This window comes from Cyprinus carpio, chromosome B5 (genome assembly GCF_018340385.1).
Source record: "Cyprinus carpio isolate SPL01 chromosome B5, ASM1834038v1, whole genome shotgun sequence".
NCBI classification, from domain to species: domain Eukaryota; kingdom Metazoa; phylum Chordata; class Actinopteri; order Cypriniformes; family Cyprinidae; genus Cyprinus; species Cyprinus carpio.
Window position 1 is genome coordinate 4457798 of NC_056601.1, and position 23433 is coordinate 4481230.

The window sequence follows — 23433 nt, forward strand, 5'->3', positions numbered from 1 at the left end:
GTTTACTCCGAAATCTTATTAACTGCAAAGTAGTGTGTAAAACATTTATTTTTTGATTGATGATATTACTCCCCACTGATAATCTTCAGCTCCAAAGCAAAACAAAATTACTTGAATTGTGAATGTTATCCAACACGAAGGCTGTGTACAGAGAAATAATGACAAAAGTTGTCCTTGCAGGAAAACAATGCGACTCTTATGAACTGGTTCCTTTTAGTGAAGTAAGTATTCAGAGTGTGACCAGAGCAGTCCAATGCACTATTAATGATTCTTATCAGCCGGTTCTTTAACCAAATTTTAAAAAATGAAATCAAATTAAAATAATACTAATAAAAAAAATCTAACCGACCTTAGTGAAAAGCTTAATCTGGAAACTCTTGAAATCTAGGGCATGTTTGATCCTCTTTTTTGAACATACATACATACACACATATACATATACATATACGTATACACATATACATGTATATACATATATGTGTAATATATATATATATATAAATATATATATATATATATATATGTTTATACATATATAAATTTTTTCCTGCAAAAAAAAAAAAAGTAGAGCTTAAAAATTAATTACTGTAACTGTCAGTGAAGTCGAACACCTATGAAGGCATAATCTGTACATGGTACTCAACTGATTAAAGATTATAGTGTGTCTGATGTATCGAAATAACATTAACAAACAGTATTTGGAGACATTAAAATATTTAAATAAACATCAAAGGCTATTTTTTTCTATGGCTATCGCTCAGCAGGAAGACAGAAAGAGCAATTTGCTATTACTCTGACCTTTATATCAGAGCACTGGTGCATAAGGAAATAGGTCAAGGCTATGTTAGTAACATGTTTGCAGGCAATCACAGGTTTAATGAGCCTTAACTTATTGCATCTTCTCTACGCATTTCAAAAGCCTCAGGGTCACACCCATATCCATACACACAGGCATTCAGCCTCAGCACTTACCAAAGGGTATGTACAGTAAGTTCCTCTGACCTCTGGATTGGCCAAATAATCACTGTACATTATTGTGTTGGCAAATGATTTAACAAACACCAAGTCTTAAGACAAATTCTGAGACGTAATTAAAAATAATTTACTTTTATTTAGTCTTCATTTGTACCAGCTGCTTTGATCCTGCAGGCAGAAAACACTGTGTGACCGGGTGTCAGAGGAATGTCTTTCATCTGGTTTTGTTTTATTTGAAAACCAACTTTATTGTATTGAGGTGTTTGGAAGGGATGCAATAAAGTAGTGAGATAAACACTTACTGACCTCAACAGAAAAAAAACAACACACAGCACACATTTTCTTCAATACAAACAACAGGTATAGATTTCCCTCAGTAGAAAATAGAGTGGTGCAGTTTTAAACAATCTAAGGGCACAGCGCCATCTTGAAGCCTGGAGTCAGCATGGCATTTCCTGATCTCAGAGACTTTGAGGTCAAAATGGCAGAGGACAGGCTGGTGTAAGCCCGTGTATGTTTGTTCAGTGTGTATGTGTGTGTCTTTCCCAAGTTCACTCCACATAGATTTGGACTGAGTGCCCTGGATAGAATAGAAAGAGAAATGATTGTTCAGTCTTCATGGATGTTGAAAAGCTTGGCCACCTCATTGAGATCGGCATGTTGTTCTCCATCTTTGATTATCTACAAATAAACAGACAAAACAACAATGTAAAAATCTAAAATAAAAATAAGATGGATTAAGAAAGGGAGTGATATTTCTGCTCACCTTCCTCGCGATGGGCATTCTGTTGAAGACGTTCCACAGTACAATACCAACCACCACTTGGTCCCTCAGGTAGAATATCACTCCTTTCCCATAATCCTCCTTCTGCTGGATAGAAGGTGGAGTGGCCGTTGTTTTTGCCTTTAATGCCCCGGCAACTGCCTCTGTCTCACTCTCTGAACGGATTCCGGTGCCTGCAAGCAGAGAAAATGTTGTTTTAGTGTGTATTTTTGTTTGCACTCTGCTATTGATGGTACCCTGGAAGTGGTAATTTACAAATCCATAGTAGTTGCGATCTACATGTTAGCAAATGTTTGTGTACCTGACTGTTCGGTTGCAGCTTTTGGTGTGTCCTTGGCTGTGGCTTTGGCAAATACTCCCACGGTGGGCAGACTGCTGTCCACTATACCGATGGCTTCATATCCTACATCTGGACCTAGATCACTCCTGAAGGCAAGGGCACATTGTGAGAGCTGAATAATGCAATTAAAAACACATTAAAATGTGTGTTTGTTGAAGATGTGTGATTACCAGAACATTGACTGATGCCAATAAGGTTTGCTGGCTCCGGTCATGTTCTCTCCAGCAAGTCTGCCGCTGACCACTGCGTGATCGTGATGCTCTACACGCCGACGGCCCAGCTTGATGTCATAGAAACATGCAGCATCGCCTGCCTAGAACACAAACATTGAAGAACCTTACTTTTAAAATGTGTGATAGAATCAGAACCAGTTCAGTTCCTATGAAAACTGAACAAGCCATTCTTTAGGATCTTCTGGCTTGGTACTGTCTCCTGAATGCCAACAATATCAGTGGTATTAAAAGACCTCCTTTTTTTGCTGGAGAAGACCTCAGCCTTACGTACCACCCAGATGTTGGAGCAAGCCTGAAGCTCAGCATTAACCCGGTACCCTCCGAAATCAGAGTCCACCTCCAGCCCGGCAGATTTGGCAAGTTCCACACTAGGCTCCAAACCTACTGCTGCCACAATGTGGTCTGTCTTAAACTAAAACAACATGATAATATAAGAATTAAAATAAATAACTATATTACAATGTAATTAGCATACAGATGATCAGGCCAGATAATGACTGGCTGATGGAAAAGCAGACTCACCAGTCGTCCATCCTTCAGTTTGATCTCCAATTTATCGTTTTTGTAGGTCACATTTTTCACTACAGCATCTGTGATTACGCTCACACCCTCTATGAATGGTCAAAAGGTTAGCTGTGGTTAGCTTAAGATTTCAGAATGCCTACATCTGATCTGGACATTTACAGCTAAAGGAAGCAATTTCTGTGATAAACTGAACTAGGAAAAAACACAATAGGTTTCAGCCAGGTTCCTCAAAACCCCCCCCCGCCCCACACACCTCAAAACACACAGTATTTGTTGAGCCAATGTTGGGCTGCTTAAGCAAATGTCCTTTATTCGTTCTCTCACCTTTTCTGACTTTTTCAGTGGTCCAGTTACTCAAGTATTCAGGCAGTACTTTTCCCATGTTGCCCTTCTCTGGGAACATCTGGATCACCTCTAAACCAACGTCAGTGGCTACAGAGAGAGCAAGGGGAAGGTAAAGGAGAGAGCGAGAGTAGTCAGTAGCATTTTCATCGAAATGAAAAAAAAAAACTTTATAACATGAGAACCTCAAAACACACTCTCTCTCTCTCATACACACACATATACATGAATGACAGCTGAGTGTTTGGACTCACATCTGCGTCCCAAGGCACATGCTAGCTCGCTACCAAGAAAACCTCCACCAATGATGATAATGGACTTAACCTCTCCGGAGATCTTCTCTAGAGATCTAAAATCTTCAATCTACCAAAAAGAACATATGAAGGTTATATAAATATATACACACACACACATACATACATATACAGGGTTCAGTCCTTTTGACCAAAGTCACTACATTTTTTTTTTTAAGGATTTACAGGAAGATATAAAAAAAAAAATAAGTAAATAGAGAGACTGCATCAAAGAACAATTTCAAGTGAATAAAATACTTTACACTACATGATTTTCCATTTCCAATTTCCACTATTCTAGGACTGTAGGAACAAGATATAGAATTTGTGGCCATATAGAATGCTAATATATATATATATATATATATATATATATATATATATATATATATATATATATATATATATATATATATAAAATATTGAATGTCTCACTATGCTGACACTGTAGATTCAGGTATAATCATATTCTGTCAAAATAAAACCACGTTCACAACCCATTTGACGTGCGAATGGTGAAAAGTTTAAACAAATAGGATTTTTTTTCAACAAGAAAAAAAAACATGAAGGACTTTATCCATCATCTGATAAGGAAAGTTTTCATTGTCTAAATGATGTATTGCATGCTGATAAATCAAACTTTTTTTTCCTAATTTTGATTTCATGTTGACTTCAACATACTAATAGAGGATCTCATTTGGACACTACTGTTTAATTCTACTTGTCCAAAAACCCAAAATGTGCAGTAAGACATACTTTTCTGAAGAGGGTTGTCCTCTTCATCACCTCCTCTCCTGCTCTTTCAATCACTTGCAGGTTCCTAGGCACCCCACCTAATACACACACACACACATATATATTTATAGGACAGTCAGCAATAGATTTTACACCTCTGTGGGTGTTATGTGTATATTATACATGCATTTTACCTGTGGCAATCAGACACTTTTCATATGAGATCTCTGCACCATCACTCAGTTTGACTTTATTTCCTCTGACATCCATGTGTACCACCTACACCACAGATACAAACACACACACACACAGGGGTAGGATGAGGACAACTCATCCACACACACTTATGCATCCATAAAACATTTTCTCCTCTTGTGTGACCTCAGCATTTTTAGATTCGTTCATGTGGATGTTATTAAGAGCACAGCTTCACGGTAACATATCAGAGTTTCCCACCTTACGGCCTGTGAGTACGGCCACACCCCCATTCTCCACTTTAGCAAGATCCGCGGGACTGACGTAGAACGAAGGAGGCTGGAAGTAAATGCTAAAACAAGCATAAATAAAAAATAGAAAAATTAGCAATGGTCTGAAACAAAGCCAGCACATTAGTGTGTGGCCTGGTCTTATGTGTTCTGGAAAATTCTGACACACACCTCCTCTCTTTGCCATTCCATTGTTTGAAGTGCAGTGTTTCGATGGCCTTGGGGTCATCGGAGAACCAGAGTTCTTTAGAGAGAGGAGGTCTCATGTAGGGCAGGTCAGACTCCTCTGTTACAATCAGCACCTGTGTAACAAACAAAAATACACTTTTTAAAGCCAGATATAACAAACACTGCGCAACGATACAATCAGAGGACTTTTAAATCTACAAATCTTCATCATTCACCATGGATTTAATGTAGTAACACTAACTGCACCACAGTATTGTGGCAGAAATATGGGAAATTCATATAGAATTTTATTATATTATTAATGTAGACATATTAAATATATTAAATGAGTAATTTAAAGTGCATTTAAATGTATTTAGACTACTGTTTTTCATACAAATACCTAGATGCCATATAGTAACATTTTTATCTTGGTATTGAGGCACTCTATGTGTGGTTGTATGTAAATGTATTCTACTATGGAAGACCAATGGTCAATAAGAATAAAACTCACACAGTCAGAATAAATACATTTCTACATATAAAAATGAAGTTGTAACCATTTTTACAGATGTCAAGGTTTTTGATAATGAACATTAATTTACATCTGCATCCTAACTCAAGCTACTGTCAAAAGTGCATTTCTAAGAGACAAAACGAAAATGTAATAATAAAGATACACGTCCAGCAACACAAACCTGTTTCGAGATTTGAATAACAGCCCTCATTCAAACATGCTGAAACTAAGAAGTTAGCATTTAGCATTTATTTTGTAAAGGAAAAAAGATGAGAATTTAAAAATGTTTAAAGTCATGATCTGACCACAAAGAGTAGTTCAAAAACACAATTAACGATTTGGCTTCTACAACTTTCACTTAGGAGCAAAAATTCAATTTGAAATAAATAAAGATTTGAAATATATTGTCATAATTATTGAAATCGACTGATATGAAACATTCATGTCCCTGGACCACAGAACTTAAAGGGTCAATTTTTCGAAATGTATGGTTTGTTTGGATAGGACAATATTTGGCCGAGATACAACTACTTAAAAATCTGGAATCTGGAGGGTGCAAAAAAAATAAATTAAAAAAAAATCTAAATATTGAGAAAACTGCCAAATATTGAAATACTGAAAAGTCCTTAGCAATGCAATGAAGTCCTTAGCAATGCATATTACTAATCAAAAATTAAGTTTTTGTATATTTATGGGTAGGAAATTTACAAAATATCTTCATGGAACATGACCTTTACTTAATATCCTAATGATTTTTGGCATAAAAGAAAAATCAATAATTATGACCCATACAATGTATTGTTGGCTATTGCTACAAATACACCCTTGCTACTTGAGACTGGTTTTGTGGTCCAGGGTCACATTTTATCATGATTTTTTTTTGGCCATATCACCCTGCCCTAGTAAACCTCAGCTCTAAGTATTGGTGATTACAGTATCATGTGAGTTTTATCATAATTCTGCCAAACTGCCACCAAACTGACAGACTCACCCTGGCACCAGGGTCACGTGCCCGGATGGACCTAGCTGCAGCGAACGAAGCCGTGCCTCCACCAATCAGCAGATAGGGAGCATGTTCAGGGACATCCGAGGGAGCAGCAGTGGGTTCAACGGGCTCAGCAGCAGGAGCTGCTTTAGGAACTGCAGCTGGTTAAATAAAGAGATGATTAGTACAAACAAACAAGCAATTTTTGAATAACTTGACCCGAACACTGAATTAGTGAGTGCACATAACATTATCTGTACAAGAATATGTGAGTGATCTCAGGAACACAGCGCTAAATGAGGGGAGAGATTAGCATTTTATAGTCATATTAGTTCAAGCTGTACCTCAAGTAATCTGGAAAGTGGCTGCAAATTGGTCGTAAGTGTGTGACCATGTACCATTAGCATTAGCCATTAGCATTACAACAGTCACACAAAACAACCATTCAAAGGAATGAAATACTTGAGTGGGGAAAAATATAAGGCATTAAAAAGAAGAGAGGACAATGTGGTTTATACAGACAAGAAAAAAAAAACGATCTAAGACAGATCGTAAATTAACTCAAAAAAGAGCATATGTAGTTTTGAAATAGGTGTCCGTATGTGTGAATGAAGTAATTATCCGTATCTTTATCAGTAACACGTTTAAACTGATTCCCATCCTGTCAAAACTGGACTCTTACCACTCTCAGAAACAGACGAAGCCTCTGGAACATGCTCAGCGATGATTACAGCTGTAGGCTCTGTTTCTTAATCCCGATGTAAGAGAAGAGTAAAGATGTTAACCTCAGTTTCCAAAAATATTTTCCTCCGTTAAAAAAAGATGGACTTCCATGCAGATGTGTCAAGCTTACCACTCTCAACTACAGGAGCTAAGGGCTCTTCGTTCTGTGTAACTGCTGGAGCTTCTGCAACAGGTTCGATTACAGAGGCTTCAACAACAGGCTCTCTTATTGGGCTTTCCACTGTGGGTTCAGGAATAGAAGCTTGTACAGTTGGTTCTGTTACAGGTTCTTCTACAATGGGTTTAGTTACGGGAGCTTCAGCAATAGGTTCGCTTTCAGTGGACTCCACATCAGCTTCTGTTAGAGTAGGTTCTTCAGCAACAGGCTCTAATGCCACAGAATGAGCAAAACACAAGAAGGTTTGACTGAAACAGAAGAAGCACCAGAACAATCCTCCGCTCTATATTCTTCGGTTCTTACCACTCTTAACTGGCTCTGAAGATGGTTCGGGGATTGATTCCAGAGGTGCAGCATCTAAAGCAGGATTATGAATAGATAACTGACTTCATGAAAAACATCCTTAGCATTTTTTCACTGCTCTAGATCGAACATTTTCATGGTTTGATGGGTTGTATGAGTGGATCATTTGGGGTTAATTTTTTCCAATGAAAAAAAGGACAAATAAAGGATCCAGGATCAGGAATGAATTTGTAGGATTGCAAAGGATAAAAACTTGAGGAAAGGTTAAGTTATGGGTGAATTTGAAGGTTTCAGGGTGTTTTTCCTCTTCCTGCATTAGTTGTAAAATCTTCTATGACAGGATCTTCATGTTTTGTTGAGGATTACCATGTTATCATGAAGAGCATCATATCTTCTGAAATAGTGTCTGCACATCAGAGACTATCATGATGGACAATTCTCTTGAATTTTCTCTTAAGACTTCTCAACATTTACATTCATCTCCTTCCAAGAATCTAACTCCAAAAAGAAGTTAAAATGAGGCTGGGTTCATGTGTCAGTGCTAATTAAAAGGTCCAACAGAAACTTGGGCATAAACAGAACATTTTTCCAGAACAAGTCCTGATGAGAGTTTCTCCAAAACATCAGCTTCATTGAGCAAGCGGAGGACAGGACAGATACTCCAGACAAAAGGATAGTCTAGCCATCTAAAAACCTTTCCAAACACTTTAACATCAATGAAGATGTTAAAGCAAGAAAATGAACAAGGAAAAACAGCTTTTTTTTCTAAACAACACAGTTAGTGGGACGAACGGAAAATGAAGGAAAGAAAAGAGTGTTGTCCTTGTGGTAGAAATGTTTGGTTGGTGACAAAGACAAAATATGATGCAAAATACACAACAGACAAATGAAAGACATGACGAAGACGACAAGACAAGCATCAGGCATGTCCATCAATGAAAGAACTTCATAGAACATCACCTCAATCCAACCATTCTTGCCTTATTGGCAGAAAGAAAACTTAAAAGATTACCCTCTTAACTTGAAAAGGCATAGTAAGTGAAATTTAGAATAAAAACAAATGTATAGTCAGGTGATTGGGTGAGGAATGTCAATGGAGTTACCCACAAAGCAGTCACACAAAAACAGATGCTCACAGTCAAACGCCTGAGAGTGGAGACCGTTCACCATGTATGAGTAGAAGAGGAAGGTAACAGTGACAGTTCTGGAGTTATGGCTGACAGTTTACATTAGCCCCTTTCACACATACAGACTTTAGTGGAAAATTACTGGTAAACTGCCATAAAGAGATCATGTGCGAACAGGACCTTTTCAAAAATACTGGCAAATTCATTCCAGTTGCCTGTGTTAACGCCAATTTAATGGTATTACTGTGTGAAAAGGGCTATTTATAATTCCTGGAAGATTATTTTAAAAGTTATTTAGAGAAAAGTGCATATAATGTAGAACTGTTAGAAGAGTAACACACAACATTAAAACAATGCAAAAGACAATTAATAGGAACATTAAATAGACAGTCACATGCAGTGTGCTGCGCAGTGTCCCAAAAAGCATGTACAAGTTAATGTGACATAGTTCAAGTACATTTTACATTCATTTCTATTAAAGCCTATACTGTATAAAGGGATTAAACAGGAAATGGTGATCATGTATAGCCCACAGGGCACTAACTGAACATGTTTGACTTTCTCTTCGGTTTCATTAGAAGCTGATGGTTGATCTATGACAAAACATACATTCTGGATAATAAAAAAAATATATAAATAATTCTAACTTTGAAGTCCAAATCTGGAACTCCTGCGGTTGTATATTGTGTATTAGTAGAGGCACATCTACACTATCATTCAAAATGCTGCAGTTGGTATGATATTTTCATGTTTTTAAAAGACGTCTCTACAACTGTTATAATATATTTTGAAAACATAATTTATTTTGTTTATTTATTGAAAATGTATTTAATTTAAGCAAGCAATTACTCCAGTCTTTAGTGTTGAATGATCACCTCAAAAATAAATCGAATATGCTGATTTTGTGCTCAAGAAACATTTCTCATTATCAATGCTAAAAAAAGTTACGCCACTTATTTTTGGTGAAATGTGATATATTTTGTTCAGAAAGTTCAAAAGAACAGCATTTGTTTGAAATAGAATTTCTGTAACAATGTAAAATACTTTACTGTCACTTTTGATCAGTTTAATGCATCCTCCTTGTTGAATAAAAGTATTAATTTCTTTCAAAAAAAATAAAAATCTTACTTGAACGATAGTGTATATGCATTTTACATGCACATCCATTTATTGATCCTAAACATTTCCCTAATTACTAGTCCAGTGTTGCATGCTCATCTACTGAACTAGCATGCTAAAACAATTTTTAGTAGAGTTCTAGTGGCAAACAATATTAAGTTTATCATCACTGTACAGAATACAAATGGCAGAGCGCTGTTATGAATAAAGACCATATTAATAAACTAAGAGCTCATACCACTCTTGATGCCTGCACAATGCATCAGTTTTTTAAATGAATTTAATGCAATGGATATTTTTTCAGCCCTTAAACGAGAAAACCTGTTTACAGTTAATAAATTACCAAGTAATAATGAAGCTGCAAGCATTTATTTCTTAGTTAATCAAGGCAGGGCTGTTTTAATGCCATGCCAGCTTCCTTGGCTATTTTCATGGCAAATAATAAGCTGAAATGGTAAAAAAAGGAACAATTTAAAAACCCTATAGAAGGTTGTTATAGTTTGCTTTAGATAAAAACTCTAAAATGAATTCAGACTTGACTGATACATTTTTATTTAAAGTGTTAGCTCAAATCACATGCAAAATAAAAATGCTTTATATCATGAGAAATAAAACTAAATATTTTAGAAATAAAACTAAAAAAATAAGTCATTAAAAAAAAAACTATTTAATACCAACTAAAACTTATTCTGAACCAACCACTTTCTAAGAGTAGGTAAAATCAGAATAACTAAATTACAAATGATTTTAGCATTAAAAACAACTATAAAACACAATTTATGAAAAACTTATGACCTAATTTAGATTGTATTTAACAGAAATTTTACTAAATAATCTGGATTATGTTAAGCAATACTATGCTATGCTCATACCAAAGTTAAGATACTAAACTAGCAAACAGGAGCTGACTTGATCATTGTACTGTACATAATACAATGTAATATACTATTTAATGTGTTCATGTTATTAATCCCTTTTTCAGACTAAACAGAGTTAAGAATTCCAAGAAACATTCCCGTCTGAGACTGTTGTTTTATCCTGCATGAATACGACGTTCTGTGCATGTTAACACCCATATGTGCACCAGTGACACAGGCAAATACCAACCACAGCCATACGAACTCAGAGCACAACAGCACTGCATTACTTATATCAAGTCTTTATCTTAGTTTCCCAATCAGTTCAGAATTAAAAAAAATAAAAATGACACTGTCGTCAGATAACTAGCAAATATAAGAGAAAGCTTAAGTTTTGCATTGAATTCAGCAACAAATGCACAGGGAGCGCAGAGCTCTGTGTGTAAGGCTGTGAATGATGTGCATATATAGACAGACAGATAGAAAAAAAAAAAAAAACTTTCATCAGCGTGTAGAATAACTACTCAACTTCTTTTTGATTCTGCCACAACTTCAGCTGAAACACAAAAGACAACATTCCACTGAATTAAACTGCATATATATATATGAACTGAAACAACTTGATAACTGCTAATTAAACGAGACCAGTGATTTATTATTTGGTGTGTGTTCATGTGTTTAGTGTATTTACTTACCTACAGCCTCAGCAGCTTGTGGCCCTTGTTTTGGTCTACTGACAATTTCTGTCATACGCTCATTATATCTTTCCTTGTCCTCTGAGACAGTGCGGTAGGCTTAAAACACACAAACCAATAAACAACAATCACTTTAAACTCTGCAAATCTAAGAATCAGCTTATTAACCTGCTTCACCAAATGAGATTCATATCAGATTCATGTGTGATAAAGTCTGCTACATGTTAATACCAGTTATATGTATGGCACACATCTATCATTTTTAACAACCTGGCAGAGCATCACACAGCAATGGTATGTATAAGGTGTATATTAGCATATCTCGTACATTTGATAGACACTTTTTTTGCGTATGCTCATGTAAATAAACATCAACATAATTCACAAACTAACCACAAACACTCACAAGTAGTAAACAATTTTAATATCGGTAAAACTTGAAGCAATTACCTAAGGAAATATATTTGTGCACTGTCAATATGGGACTGATGAATAAGCCAATCATAAAGGGGGTACTTACATAAACTCCTGCCCCCAGACATGTTGCTCCAATCAGGACGTAATACAGAGTGTTTTCACCACCCCCTCCTGCCGGCCCTGATGACATCTGGGCATATTTCTGAACCATCTCCAGCCTTCTCCCATGTCTCAGCGCTGAGAAGTCAATCATAAAAACGATATACATTTAGATACACAGCATATTAAATGCAACATCTGGGTATAAAGTGTCTAACTTTAATGTTTCAAATAACTCTTGTGAAAATAAAAATGACACAAAATATGGGTGTAACAATGTTCCATCATTATTTAGCGTAACATATTTTAAATTAAAAACTGAAATATGTTAACACTAAAATGTTATTATGAACCTTTTAAAAATATTAAAAACGTCTTGCGGACAAATGGATAAACTCTAGTGATGTCAAATGGAAAAGATACTGGCAAAGATTGGGGGCTGCACTGTATCAAAAAGAGAAAAGAATGATTCTTGTTCTAAACATGCCTGGCAAGATGTTTTGGCATAGAAACTATTGTTAAAAAGAATAACATTTTTTCATTCATGAGGATAATTTTTAAACAAGACAAATTCTTAAGGTATGGGGGGGGGAATTAAAAAGCGGTCTGTTTTATTTCCAAAGAACAAATAAATATGTCTGTAATCGACATTTTTTTTATCAGGGTCTCATGAGTCAGATAACTACTTGAGTTGAAAAACCTGTATCGGAAAAATTATACATTTTAAATATTAAGTCTACGCAACCAGTATTTAAAATCAACATTTAAATGTCTGTTTTATTTAGTTGGCAAGTACCCGTGTAATAAGCGGGAAAGATACAGTCAGCCGGTCATTACTGTAAAATAAACTGTTGCTATACAATTAACTACAGTTAGCTGTCAGAGCCACAAGTGTGTGAGAGGCAGGCTTGATGACCACCGACCTTGGCCCAAAGATTACTGCAACTCTTCGTGCAGTCCTGCATTAAACCATACAGCGTGTTCGTGACAAAAAAAATTCCTTTGACAGAACTCCCACATAGCGTTTATCTTGGCTGAAATTGCACGCGACTCCGTGAGGAAGTTTGTCCATATGTGGTGTGAGCGCAGTGCTCAATGAAAGTTCAACAGTTTTTATCTCCTCAATTCATTTAAGTGTGTCTTATTGGTTTCAACTAAGTTAACTGGTTACACGGTCAAAATAAAGTGCCTAGCATTTAGCCAGCACCAAACTGGACCCTTGCCCTACCAGCGCCTGGACTTGTGTCTCCATAAACTGTGCAAAGCTTCTGCTAGAAATGAAGCTCACAGGTGTTGAGCTGAGCCACAGACTTCTTCCGCTTTTCTCAACTTGCCTGATTTCCTCGCATTCTGCAGACACAGCGTGGATGAGGCCCGGGCCCGAGCCAGTTTATTCCATACTGTCTTGCACTTAAACATCGCGGCTCTGCTGTGCTTTTCGGAAAGACAGCCTTGGGAAGTTCACAGACACGCTCACCGTGCAGCTCTAGCTAAAGGCCGGAGACCTTCAGGTCACAGCGGTCACACAACGCGCTTCTTCTTATTCTTTTGTTTTTATTGTTTGTTGTTAATCTTGTTTTAGTTGTTTCACCCAACAGCTGCGAGATGGAGTGTGTGAAGCACTGCTCTATAATAATAGAACATATATAGATCGTGGATCAGTGAAGCCTCAGTGAGCGGAATAAAAAAAAATGTATATCCTGTTGATTAAACCCGTATCTCTCAAATATTTTAGAAGGAGGTCATACACCTTTGACTGTTTCTGAGCATTCTGAAATACATTATTAACTGAAAAGACACTCATTTCCATACCTCTTAGCTTTTCAAACAAGCTGGTTTCTTTCTCTTCTGTGTATTTTTCAACAAATGTAATAAAACATGTTCAAACTGTTTCTGTTGCTCCACAGTAAGTGCAGCAATCTGACTCACATTTTCCTATCATATACAGGGAGTAATTAAGGTTGGATGACCTAAACGGAGTCTAGTTATAACTGAATCTTCTCTTCTGTTTCCATATGGACTTTCTCTCAGTCCCAACTTTTGATTGAATGTTGAATAGATGTCTTCCTTTTGACTCTTTATTCCAGTCTTCTCTTATTTCTTTAGGCATACACCTATCCTTATCATTTATTTTTGCCATGCCAACTGTAGTATCTCCTTATCGGCATTTGGAACAGCCAAGGAGGGTATCACAGGTATTACTACGTAGGACGTTATTTTTTACCATCTATTCCTATTTCTTTGGGCTCATTATCAGCAATCCACATCAAACTACTGTACTGTTAGTAACATACTACTCTGTTCCCAACATTTTTTGTAAAACTTCTTTGACTGGCATGGGTATTCTACTTGCCCCCTTACAGAACACCAATATGCCATCTTAACTTTAATCTCCGGAGTTTTAACGGCAAAACTCCGCCATTTCCCACCTGCATATTCTGAAACGGGCGATGTTTAAATGCCCGAATTCCTATTCTTAATGCTTGTGCCTGTTATCCCACTAACTTCTTTAGCATAGATTCCTGATGCCGAACCTATATATTAAAACTGCCATAATATATTATTGGTGCTTTATCATTGCAAAAATATACTCTCTGCAATGCCTGTCTGGTTGCACCCCAAATCTAACCCTGCCAAAAATTATCTTAAGATATTTATTCCCCTTTACACTTTGTCTATTATGTTCTTTATGTGAGATGCAAAAAGTTAGTTTAGAATCCCTCCATACTCCAAGGAACCTAATTTCTGTTACCTGCTCTAAATGTTTGCCCCGTAAAATTTTATTTTTACATTTTGGGATTTCTTCTTTGTTGAGAAACATATCACTTTACGTTTTTTTCTACAGACACAGTCTAAAACACTCCAATTAAATAACAAACATATTTTCCACTTCATTAACTGTTTTCATGCACCACTCTCTCCCACAAACTCAACATTTCTTCCCCTTTTTCACAACAACTCCTACAGGCACTTCCGGTTTCCTCTGACGGCCCGCACCTCTTTCGCACTGAATTGGCTCCGGCACGACGGATTATTTAATAATTGGTTAGTGTTTCTGTCAGTTAGACTTTATCAGTGTTACTCAATTGGCATAATTTGTTGGATGCAAAAGGTCGTGTTGACGAAGAGACAGAAGGACCTTACAGAGGCAAGTGCATTTAAATTTGTATTATTTACAAACTGGTGTTTCAGTTAATTTTGTACTTCTAAAATAGATTTCAATTATTAAATATATATATATATATATATATTATTTTGCTTTGACTTACGAACTGATTGAGAACAAACGCACGCACAAACTTTTTTATATGCAGCCTGGAATTCTAAAAGGATGTTTGCAAGAATTTAAAAGCTAATTCACACCAACGGACGATGAACAACGCTGACAATCAAAATGGAATTTTCTGTCATTAATTTAAGACCCAAAATATGAAAGCTATTATATCCAGCAATGGCAGTTTTTTTGTTTGTTTTACCAAATGTTTTTCATTGGTAGTATTTTGGACTTTTTTGTTGCGATAGATAATTTCTATGTCAAAGTTTCTTTTCTGATATATTATATAAGACAAAACAGAGTTAAATAAATGTGGAAAGCACACAGCGCATACCGGACACTGCCGTTCAAAAGTTTGGGATCAGCGAGAGTTTTAATGTTTTTAAAGAAGTACGAGGTGTCTATGTTTATAAAGGGCTGCATTTAAAAATATAGACAAAACAACGAGGGTTGCGAGTAATATTACAATTAAAATGGTTGTGCAATCAACTTTTTTTAAAATACGTTACAACATAATTATTTGTGATTGCTGAATTCATCAGACATACTCACTCTTCAGGTCACACGATCCTTAAGAAATCATCTCCTATCCTGTGCCTCAATGTCGAAGCAGTTGTGCTCCTTAATAGCTTTGAACGGTGATACTTTTTTTCAGGATACTAATGAAATAAAAAGTTAAACGCATTTAAATAAACTATTTTGTAACAATATTCACAAAAAAAAATTTACAAATCAAAGGTTTGGGGTGAATACATACATTATTTGGGGTGAATACTACACTATGATTAGTCCTTAAATGTTAGCTGTTATCTGTGTCAGGATCACAAAAAACAGTGAAATGTTTCAATTTTTTTATTATTTTTTTATATATAATATATAATATATATTTTTTTTTTTTTTTTTTTTTTTTTTTTTTTGGTGGAAAGTTTTTTTTTGCCAGTAGAAGCTTTAGCTATTATTTAAAATGCATCTGATCCCTCTACACAATAATCCGAGAAACAAGTTGTGACCCCATGAACACCACAACATCTTAAGCCCCAGCAAACTTTGCAAAACACTAATTTTATGTCACTGCCAAAACATGTGGCCAATGACTCGAAGACCCTGTGACGGGTAGGTTTAGGGGCAGGATTCGGGGTTTAGGTGTCGGAGTTTGTCTGAATTCGTGGAATTAGCACACCTCGTAAAATATGTATGAATGCTGAGATGCCGTGAGAATTTGTTTCAGTTCTGATTGAACAAGTAACAGTCAGGGGTGGGCTTGGGCGATACCTGCTGGATTGCTCGGTTGGGTAAGATCTGTGGAGAGAGATAGATTGGATAACCCTCCGCCTTTGCCTGTGGAACAAGGGTGATCTTCCTTCCATTCCCTCGTCCTGGACCTCCTGTTGACTTTGACCCAAAAAAACACCAGATTTTTTTTTTACATACATGTAAAATATTTAAAGTGAATATTGTGGTTTTTGCAGCCAGACCTGTGTACATGCATTTCACTGTAACAAATTAAAATGCAGGAAGGCAAATGTAAACAGGGTTGAAAAGTGTTTGATTTAATTTACCCTGTAGATCTCCATCCCCAGCGGGAGCCTTAAAGGGACTGTATCCAGAAATGAATTGAGCCCAGCTTGGGTGGGCCCCTTATGCTGCTTATTGATTTCTTGACTGAGAAGATGCTTCATCTATGGGCGAGGGTTTATCAAAGTGCATGGGAAACAGCTCCTGGCTGGACATTCCGCGTTTGTATAGCCCTATTTTTCCTTTTTTATTCATTTCTGTCTCTTTTAGTCTTTTTCCCAGCAGTGACCTTTTCTAAAGTAGAGATTAGCTTTTGTCCATCTTGTCCTCTGCAACGCTTGCCTTTCTAGAAAACTTTAAATAAATTCATAGCTACATGTTACATATACTGTCCAGTGTTGCTGGCGGCATTCATAGATTACAGCTTGTGATTTGTCTTTGTACAGCTGTTACAAAGAAGAAAAAAACAGCATATATTTTAAAACAAAATTATCACCAATCCATTCCATCAGCTAAAAAGGTATGGAAAAAAGAGTTACAAAAGTAGTTCATTAACCACTTATGTTTTATATAGCTAGGTCTTCTAAACCACCTTGAACTTTTTGACTTGATATTTTGGAGTTATATGTTTCTATACATTTTCTTTGTTACACAACTGTTATAATTCAACATTGCTGTTCTAACGTCAATTTGTTTGTATAGGGTTACAAATTGTTTGTTAATGAGACAATAAAGCCTTTGAAACACAATAACTGAACTTAGCTTGAGCTGTTACATGCTACATTCATTTTCGCCAAGAATGTGGCTAAAGGTGAGTATGGCCAGTAGTCAAAAAAGCTCTCACAAAAGCTAATAAAGAAGAAAATGTTTCTCTTACATTAGAAAGTCTATGGCATACCAGGCGCTTCCAAGAGTCTAAAAATTCCTCGAGAGACACTGCTGGCGACGCAACTATTAGTTAAAATGTGTTGTACCAGAAGAAACCGTCTAATTGAGGAAGAAAAGCACAATATCATAGAATTGTGGAATTCAAGCAACTGAGAAAACCTTTGATTCTACTGCGACAGAGACTTCCAGATGACCTGGATCACCGGAGGCGCAAACTTTCAATTCAAATGAACAAAAAAACATGCACTTGCTGAGGAACGTTTTATGGGTGATGTGACCAAACTGGAACATTTTGCATGCATGGATCAGCGGTATGTATAGTGATATAAATACTAATCATTTTGTCACTTGAGGGGTGTTTGTGGGGTAGTTTCTGACGCGTGAGACCCAAACAAAACATTGTCCTCCAAATACTGGCTTTAGCAACTTTATTCTCCACACAACTCATTACTGGTCATTTTTAACTCCCACAGTTCTGCGACAATGCACCTAAAATATTATGGATGCTCCACAATACCTCAGACACGGTCAAAAAATGTGTTGCTTCCCCTCTAATTACACACCCGCATTCTCTTACCAATTTGACCTACCCTATACCGATACTCTTGGGCCCACAAATGATATTATTATACACATATATTTATAATTGTTTTATTTGTTGTATAGGGCCCTAAATATGTAAACAGAGGATTTATTTGGTACCAGGGGTCAAAGAGTATAAAAGTCTATATAAGTTCTATTTAAGTTCCTTATAAGGACACTTCACACAAACACTATCATAAGCATATAGTTTGATCCGCCCATTCCCACTCACAACCCACATTATGGGGGTGGTTTTAATACGAAACTTCATTTACAGTACATACCTTTTCCTGTTTTTGCCCTTACTTTAGCTAGAGCTATACATAAAAACAGCAGTAACATTTTACATACGACGAAATGGCAGGTAAGATGAATTAATATAAATAATATATGTGTGTGAGTAAGAAAAGTCCATTTGTAGGCTATATCTCGAATATTTTTAAAGAATTCGCAGAAGAATAATGAGATGCAAAGTGAAAATAAGAAAACGATGAAAGGTTACCAGTTAAAGGAGACTTGAGGGCGCCGTTTCAGTTTTATGGTCAGATTTAAGGCATTTAGCAGACAGTCAATACTGTCTGCGACTGAAAATATTTTAGATTTACGAGTTTTCGTTTTTTTTATTCGGCATACTACTTATACGCACTTTCACTCTAAAAAACGCTGGGGTTATTTTTTTAAACCCAAAATGCTGGGCTGAATCTGTTGGGTCATTTTGTTGGGTTATTTTATTACTTTTTAAACACTTTGGAGTAGTTTCCAGTGTTCCAGGTGTTGAGTTAAACCTGCTGGGTTGCAACCATAGACTGTATAAAAACATGAGAGCGATTATGAATCTCAAATGAACGGAGGAGCCCCCCGCACATTTGCACGATATTAGGCTAAATCGTGCGCACGATTTACTAATTCGCTCCCCTCAATGTACTCAAAACGTGCACACGATTACTATTGCGTTCCCTCGATTTACTATTTCGTTCACTCAATTTATAAATTATGCGCACGATTTAGCAAATTGAGGGAACGCAATAGTAATCGTGTGCACGTTTTAGTACATTGAGGGAACGAATTAGTAAATCGTGCGCACAATTTATTTATTTTTTCTTGCATGTCATGGCGGGGCCCCGTACAAATGTGCAGAGCGAGCCGTCGCCATCTTGGAAGCGCGTCACCGCGCGAGCGGCGCGACTCTCCCGGAAAATCGAAAATGGGCAAAAAGGCGGGAGCTGGTTGCTGAAGCCACGCCCACCTAGCGCCCCGGCACAAGAAGTCCTCAGCAATCCACCTGTCACTCAAGTGGCCACGCCCTTAATTATGCAGCACTTTAAAAGGCTTAATATAATTTAAACGGATGAATTATAAAAAAAATTCAACCCCCTCACAGTTGTCATGAAGGGCAAAATAGCTATATAGACCAAAATCATTTTTTGAACCCGGCTGTAAACATGTTTTTTATTGCTGTAAAGTTGGCCATTTTAACTTTTGCAGCCAGCCTCAAGCGGCCAGTCGATGAATTGCAGCTCACGAGAGAGAGAGCGGGAGGTTGCGGCTCGGTTGCAACCATAGACTGTAGGTTGCAATCTGTTTTTATACAGTCAGTCTATGGTTGCAACGCTGGGTTGTTTCAGGCCAGCGCTGGGTTATTTAACGCGCCTTGAAGATGTTTAAATCGCTCCGGTGACTGTCATTTTGGAAGGACAACGGGGCAAAGCCACTGGTTTCAACTGTTGTAAGGTAAGTTTATTTAATGTTTTCATTAATAATTATTTAAATTGGCAGAATTATAACTTTTTTGCGGCAACAATACTGTTAAACTTCTACAGGCCAACATTAGTTATGTTAAATGACGAACAGTTTACCTCAAACGTCCCATTCTACGTGTGTAACCTACTCGCATGATCGTGTTTTAAAAAGTGAAAATAAGTGAATAGGACTTTCTGCTCTAATGTAAACGCCTTAAAAAGAACCGACGATCCAGTTCAAATAAACCGGTTCATCAGTTCTCGGACAAAGTGATTCCCTGATGGATGCTTGTGTGGTTTATAATGTCTTTTTGCGTAACTTACGTAAAGAAAGGTTTTTGGTAAGTCATAATTCAAAATGTTGTGTTTTTTTCTTGTCAGGAGAGCACATGGATGCATTTATGAGAGAAAAACAAATCGAATGCAGTTTTATCAAGACGTCTAACGGTAAGTTCATGTTTTTATTATACATTTTATATACATAATTGTTGTGTGATAATAACCTCCCTCGAGGCCGCTTTAAACGCACATATAATTTTGTTTCGTGCTTATAGTTAAAACTGCACTTTGTAACTCTTTTGTGTTCTGAATAATTACATAATTTATAATGAACGAAGCCATGATATACCCATTTTGCTCAAAGTAGTGTTTTTTAACTTTTCCGTAATCGCACGGCCAATGTTACCTGTAAGTGACTTATCCTGCGGCATTTTCTGTTGATGCCTATGAAGTATGATCTCACATATCTGTGTGCCAGTGACACAATGCATGTGTGTTGTGTTTGCAGCCAACGCCAGTAATATAAAACTGGTGATTATACTGACTGGAACTTGTCCACAATGATCACGCAGTTTGAAAACTTTCCTGCTCCAACCAATCACTATAACATATTCGAAGCTTCACTGTGAACATACTCGCCGCAGTAGGCAACTTCATAATCGCCGAATGAGCATAATTTCATGATGGACTTCACACGGATGGTGAACTGAATCATTGCTATTTAAAACAATCATATTTTGTTTTTACTATTTTATAGGTTAGAACAAACATGATTCCTTAACTGGGCAGAGCCACAGAGCTTCCATTTTGCGTCGTAGCGATTTAGAAATGCAGAAGCAGATCTCTCAGGCATTGATTATAATAAATGGAAAGTAAGGATGTTGCGGACAATTTTCAAAAGGCAATTGCAAATTGTTATATTTAATTGCCATTTTCACCCATGTACGGGACGCATATAATCTATCCCCACCCCCCCCCCCCGTGGACATATGTTTCCAAACACGCAGTTGAAAGCATTTCCGACCACCTGTTTTCCGACACCCGTTTTTTTTCTTGTTATACGGCACATGTATCCATTATAGTTAATCGTTGGGGTAAGCCCCCCCCCCTCCTCCCTCACCCCGTGCCTATGCGTCCCGTGGCCCCACCACCCCGATACTATGGGTGTCAATCGGTTGGTCAGGTTTGAGTTTGTACCCCAAATCTCTCATGTGTGCGTGTGTTTTGTATCAGGCGAGATACTCATTGCAGTTTTACAGTTTATACCTATGATCTTACTTACTATTGTCTTCCTCAGTGTGAAAAGAGCATTTGCCCCGTTGAATGTTGGACTATTGCTCATAGTTTTAACGTTATGTGGCTATTACTTGTTAGCTTAGGGGCGTTTAGTTCCTCATTTGGGGTAAAATGACAGATTATTTATTGTCGTTAACGGTTGCCAATACTAGTAGAGAGACCCATGGTTGCACCCATGTGGACTGCTTCTTTAACACGAATCTTCTCGCGCTAAGTGAAGCGCTCCTTAGTTAGTTGCCTTACACATTATTTCAAATGCATTTTGGCATCAATGGTCTTTGAGTGCGATGTCTCACCTCCCAATACAATAACGCCTAACGACGTATGAACCCCGGACACAGTATTCTCGACAACGGTTTCCATGTGCGAGTGATTAGATTGCGTAAACTCAGCATGCTAACAGTAAGTGCGATTTCTATTTTTGGTTTTGGCAGGTTACATGTAGCGGACACATGTGAAAAACAGGCGGGGTGGTGTAATAATCAACTTCCTCGATGTCCTCTTGGTCCACTTATCCGATGGCACCTGTCTCACCACGTAAACTGCCCTAGCACTGTTTCCTTTCTTTATTCCGAGGTCACTGTAGCCTATCTCTCCGCGATCCCAGTAACGTATCAGATCTTAGATGATGGATCTTTGCAACCTCAGAGAGACTTTTGACATTCGGTGAATCGTCAAGTTGTGCAGACCCAGGACAACTATGTGAGCACCCGAGACAGCTATTTCATGACCCCCAGGTTTAAAGACCTTTGTCTCCAGTAAAGCCATCTTGTTCTCAAAGAACAAACTTGCGGAATCTAAGATTAGAGTACTCTTTGAACCATATCAAACTCCGTCTTGCCCCAAGGGCGTTTCTGTAATTGAAACAATGCTTGTTCTCAGCTCCGGGTCAGAGCGAGGCGAATCCGCGTCCCTACCCAAAGCCTGGTTTCTCTCTCCAACACCGGTTTTTTCCGCCATTCTTTCATGACCCGGGCGAGTTGTTGTTTGTTCCCCTGCCTGCTGTGTGGCATCTGGCTGTTGCTTTAGTTCGGTGGACACCTAAAAATATCCAAGCCGATTATCGTCGTAATGGATTTGGCCCACTAGCCCCCCTCCCCCCCCTCCCCCCCCCCCCCCCATGTGACCGCACGATAATCACCAACTGATATCAATGGTATTGAACTTTGACTAAAAACTGAGTGTTTACTGTTGCACTTTTGCATTATTTACACACTATTTTCCTATTTTAATACTTGTAAAGCTGCTGTTGACGCTGTATTTTTTCAATATGACAGGCTCATTACTCATTAATACATGGGAAATACAGTTGCAAATGGACTTTGCTTTTCCATTTGAAATCTGGCAAATCACTGTGCAATTCCGTGAAAAAAACGCAAAATAGTAATGCAAGATTTTGCAATTGTTGTTTGGGATTACGTCACAATTTGTCACATGTGGGGCGAGGAAAACGCGCCAGTGAAAATATAATTTGCAATTCATTTCAAAATTGTCCTTCCTCTTAGACCAGGCTCTATAGCAGAGTACACTGCTCTCAGCTGTAGATCTTTGCTTCAAAGCTTTCTAAGTGTTTGACAATAGTTGATCCAAAAATGAAACTTCTGTCATTAACTTATTCAACCTGGTCTGAAAGCTCTCTCAGATTTCATCAGAAAATATCTTAACTTGTGTTCATTAGATGAACGCGAGGTCTTACGGGTTTGTAGCATTTGTGAGGTTGAGTAATAAATGACAGAATTTTCATTTTTTGGGTGAAGACTATACCTTTACTACACTAAGCAGTGTAATCTTGATATACTTGATATAAATTTTAAGGACATCTTACATGATTTGCTATTCTCTGTCTTTTAAATTTCCTATTTGGCCATGTCAATTTCACTGTGTATTTAAATAGTAAGACATCGTCAAAATGTAATGTTAAAACAGCAGAGACACGGGTTCCAATTCAGAACTACCATTT

At 37.3% G+C, this 23433-nt stretch overlaps 1 protein-coding gene and 1 long non-coding RNA gene across 2 annotated transcripts; one reads left to right on the top strand and one right to left on the bottom strand.

The window, feature by feature from the left end:
- Nucleotides 1–1091: 1091 nt before the first annotated feature.
- On the bottom strand, nt 1092–13385 carry LOC109051775 (apoptosis-inducing factor 1, mitochondrial-like). The gene is made up of 19 exons (XM_042723740.1): nt 13235–13385; nt 11905–12038; nt 11385–11484; nt 11219–11245; nt 7236–7493; nt 7065–7130; nt 6389–6543; nt 4884–5014; nt 4684–4774; nt 4422–4506; nt 4249–4325; nt 3454–3562; nt 3182–3289; nt 2855–2943; nt 2604–2744; nt 2270–2412; nt 2061–2185; nt 1742–1932; nt 1092–1656 (listed from the first exon to the last, which is right to left on the bottom strand). The coding sequence occupies exons 1-19, from the start codon at nt 13317–13319 to the stop codon at nt 1585–1587; spliced, it is 2187 nt and encodes a 728-aa protein (XP_042579674.1). The 5' UTR covers nt 13320–13385; the 3' UTR covers nt 1092–1584.
- Nucleotides 13386–18411: 5026 nt separating this feature from the next.
- Nucleotides 18412–20347, top strand: LOC122137363. Its single transcript, XR_006154795.1, has 3 exons — nt 18412–18523; nt 19645–19890; nt 20280–20347. It is a non-coding gene; the product is annotated as an uncharacterized LOC122137363 (long non-coding RNA).
- Nucleotides 20348–23433: the final 3086 nt, after the last annotated feature.

Coding starts and splice junctions, on each gene's coding strand:
- LOC109051775 (XM_042723740.1), bottom strand. CDS start 13,319: ATGTTTAAGTGCAAGACAGTATGGAATAAACTGGCTCGGGCCCGGGCC. Junction 5,015..6,388: donor CACGTGACCCTGGTGCCAGG/GTGAGTCTGTCA, acceptor TTTGTTACACAG/GTGCTGATTGTAACAGAGGA. Junction 1,933..2,060: donor AGCTGCAACCGAACAGTCAG/GTACACAAACAT, acceptor CTCTGCTTGCAG/GCACCGGAATCCGTTCAGAG.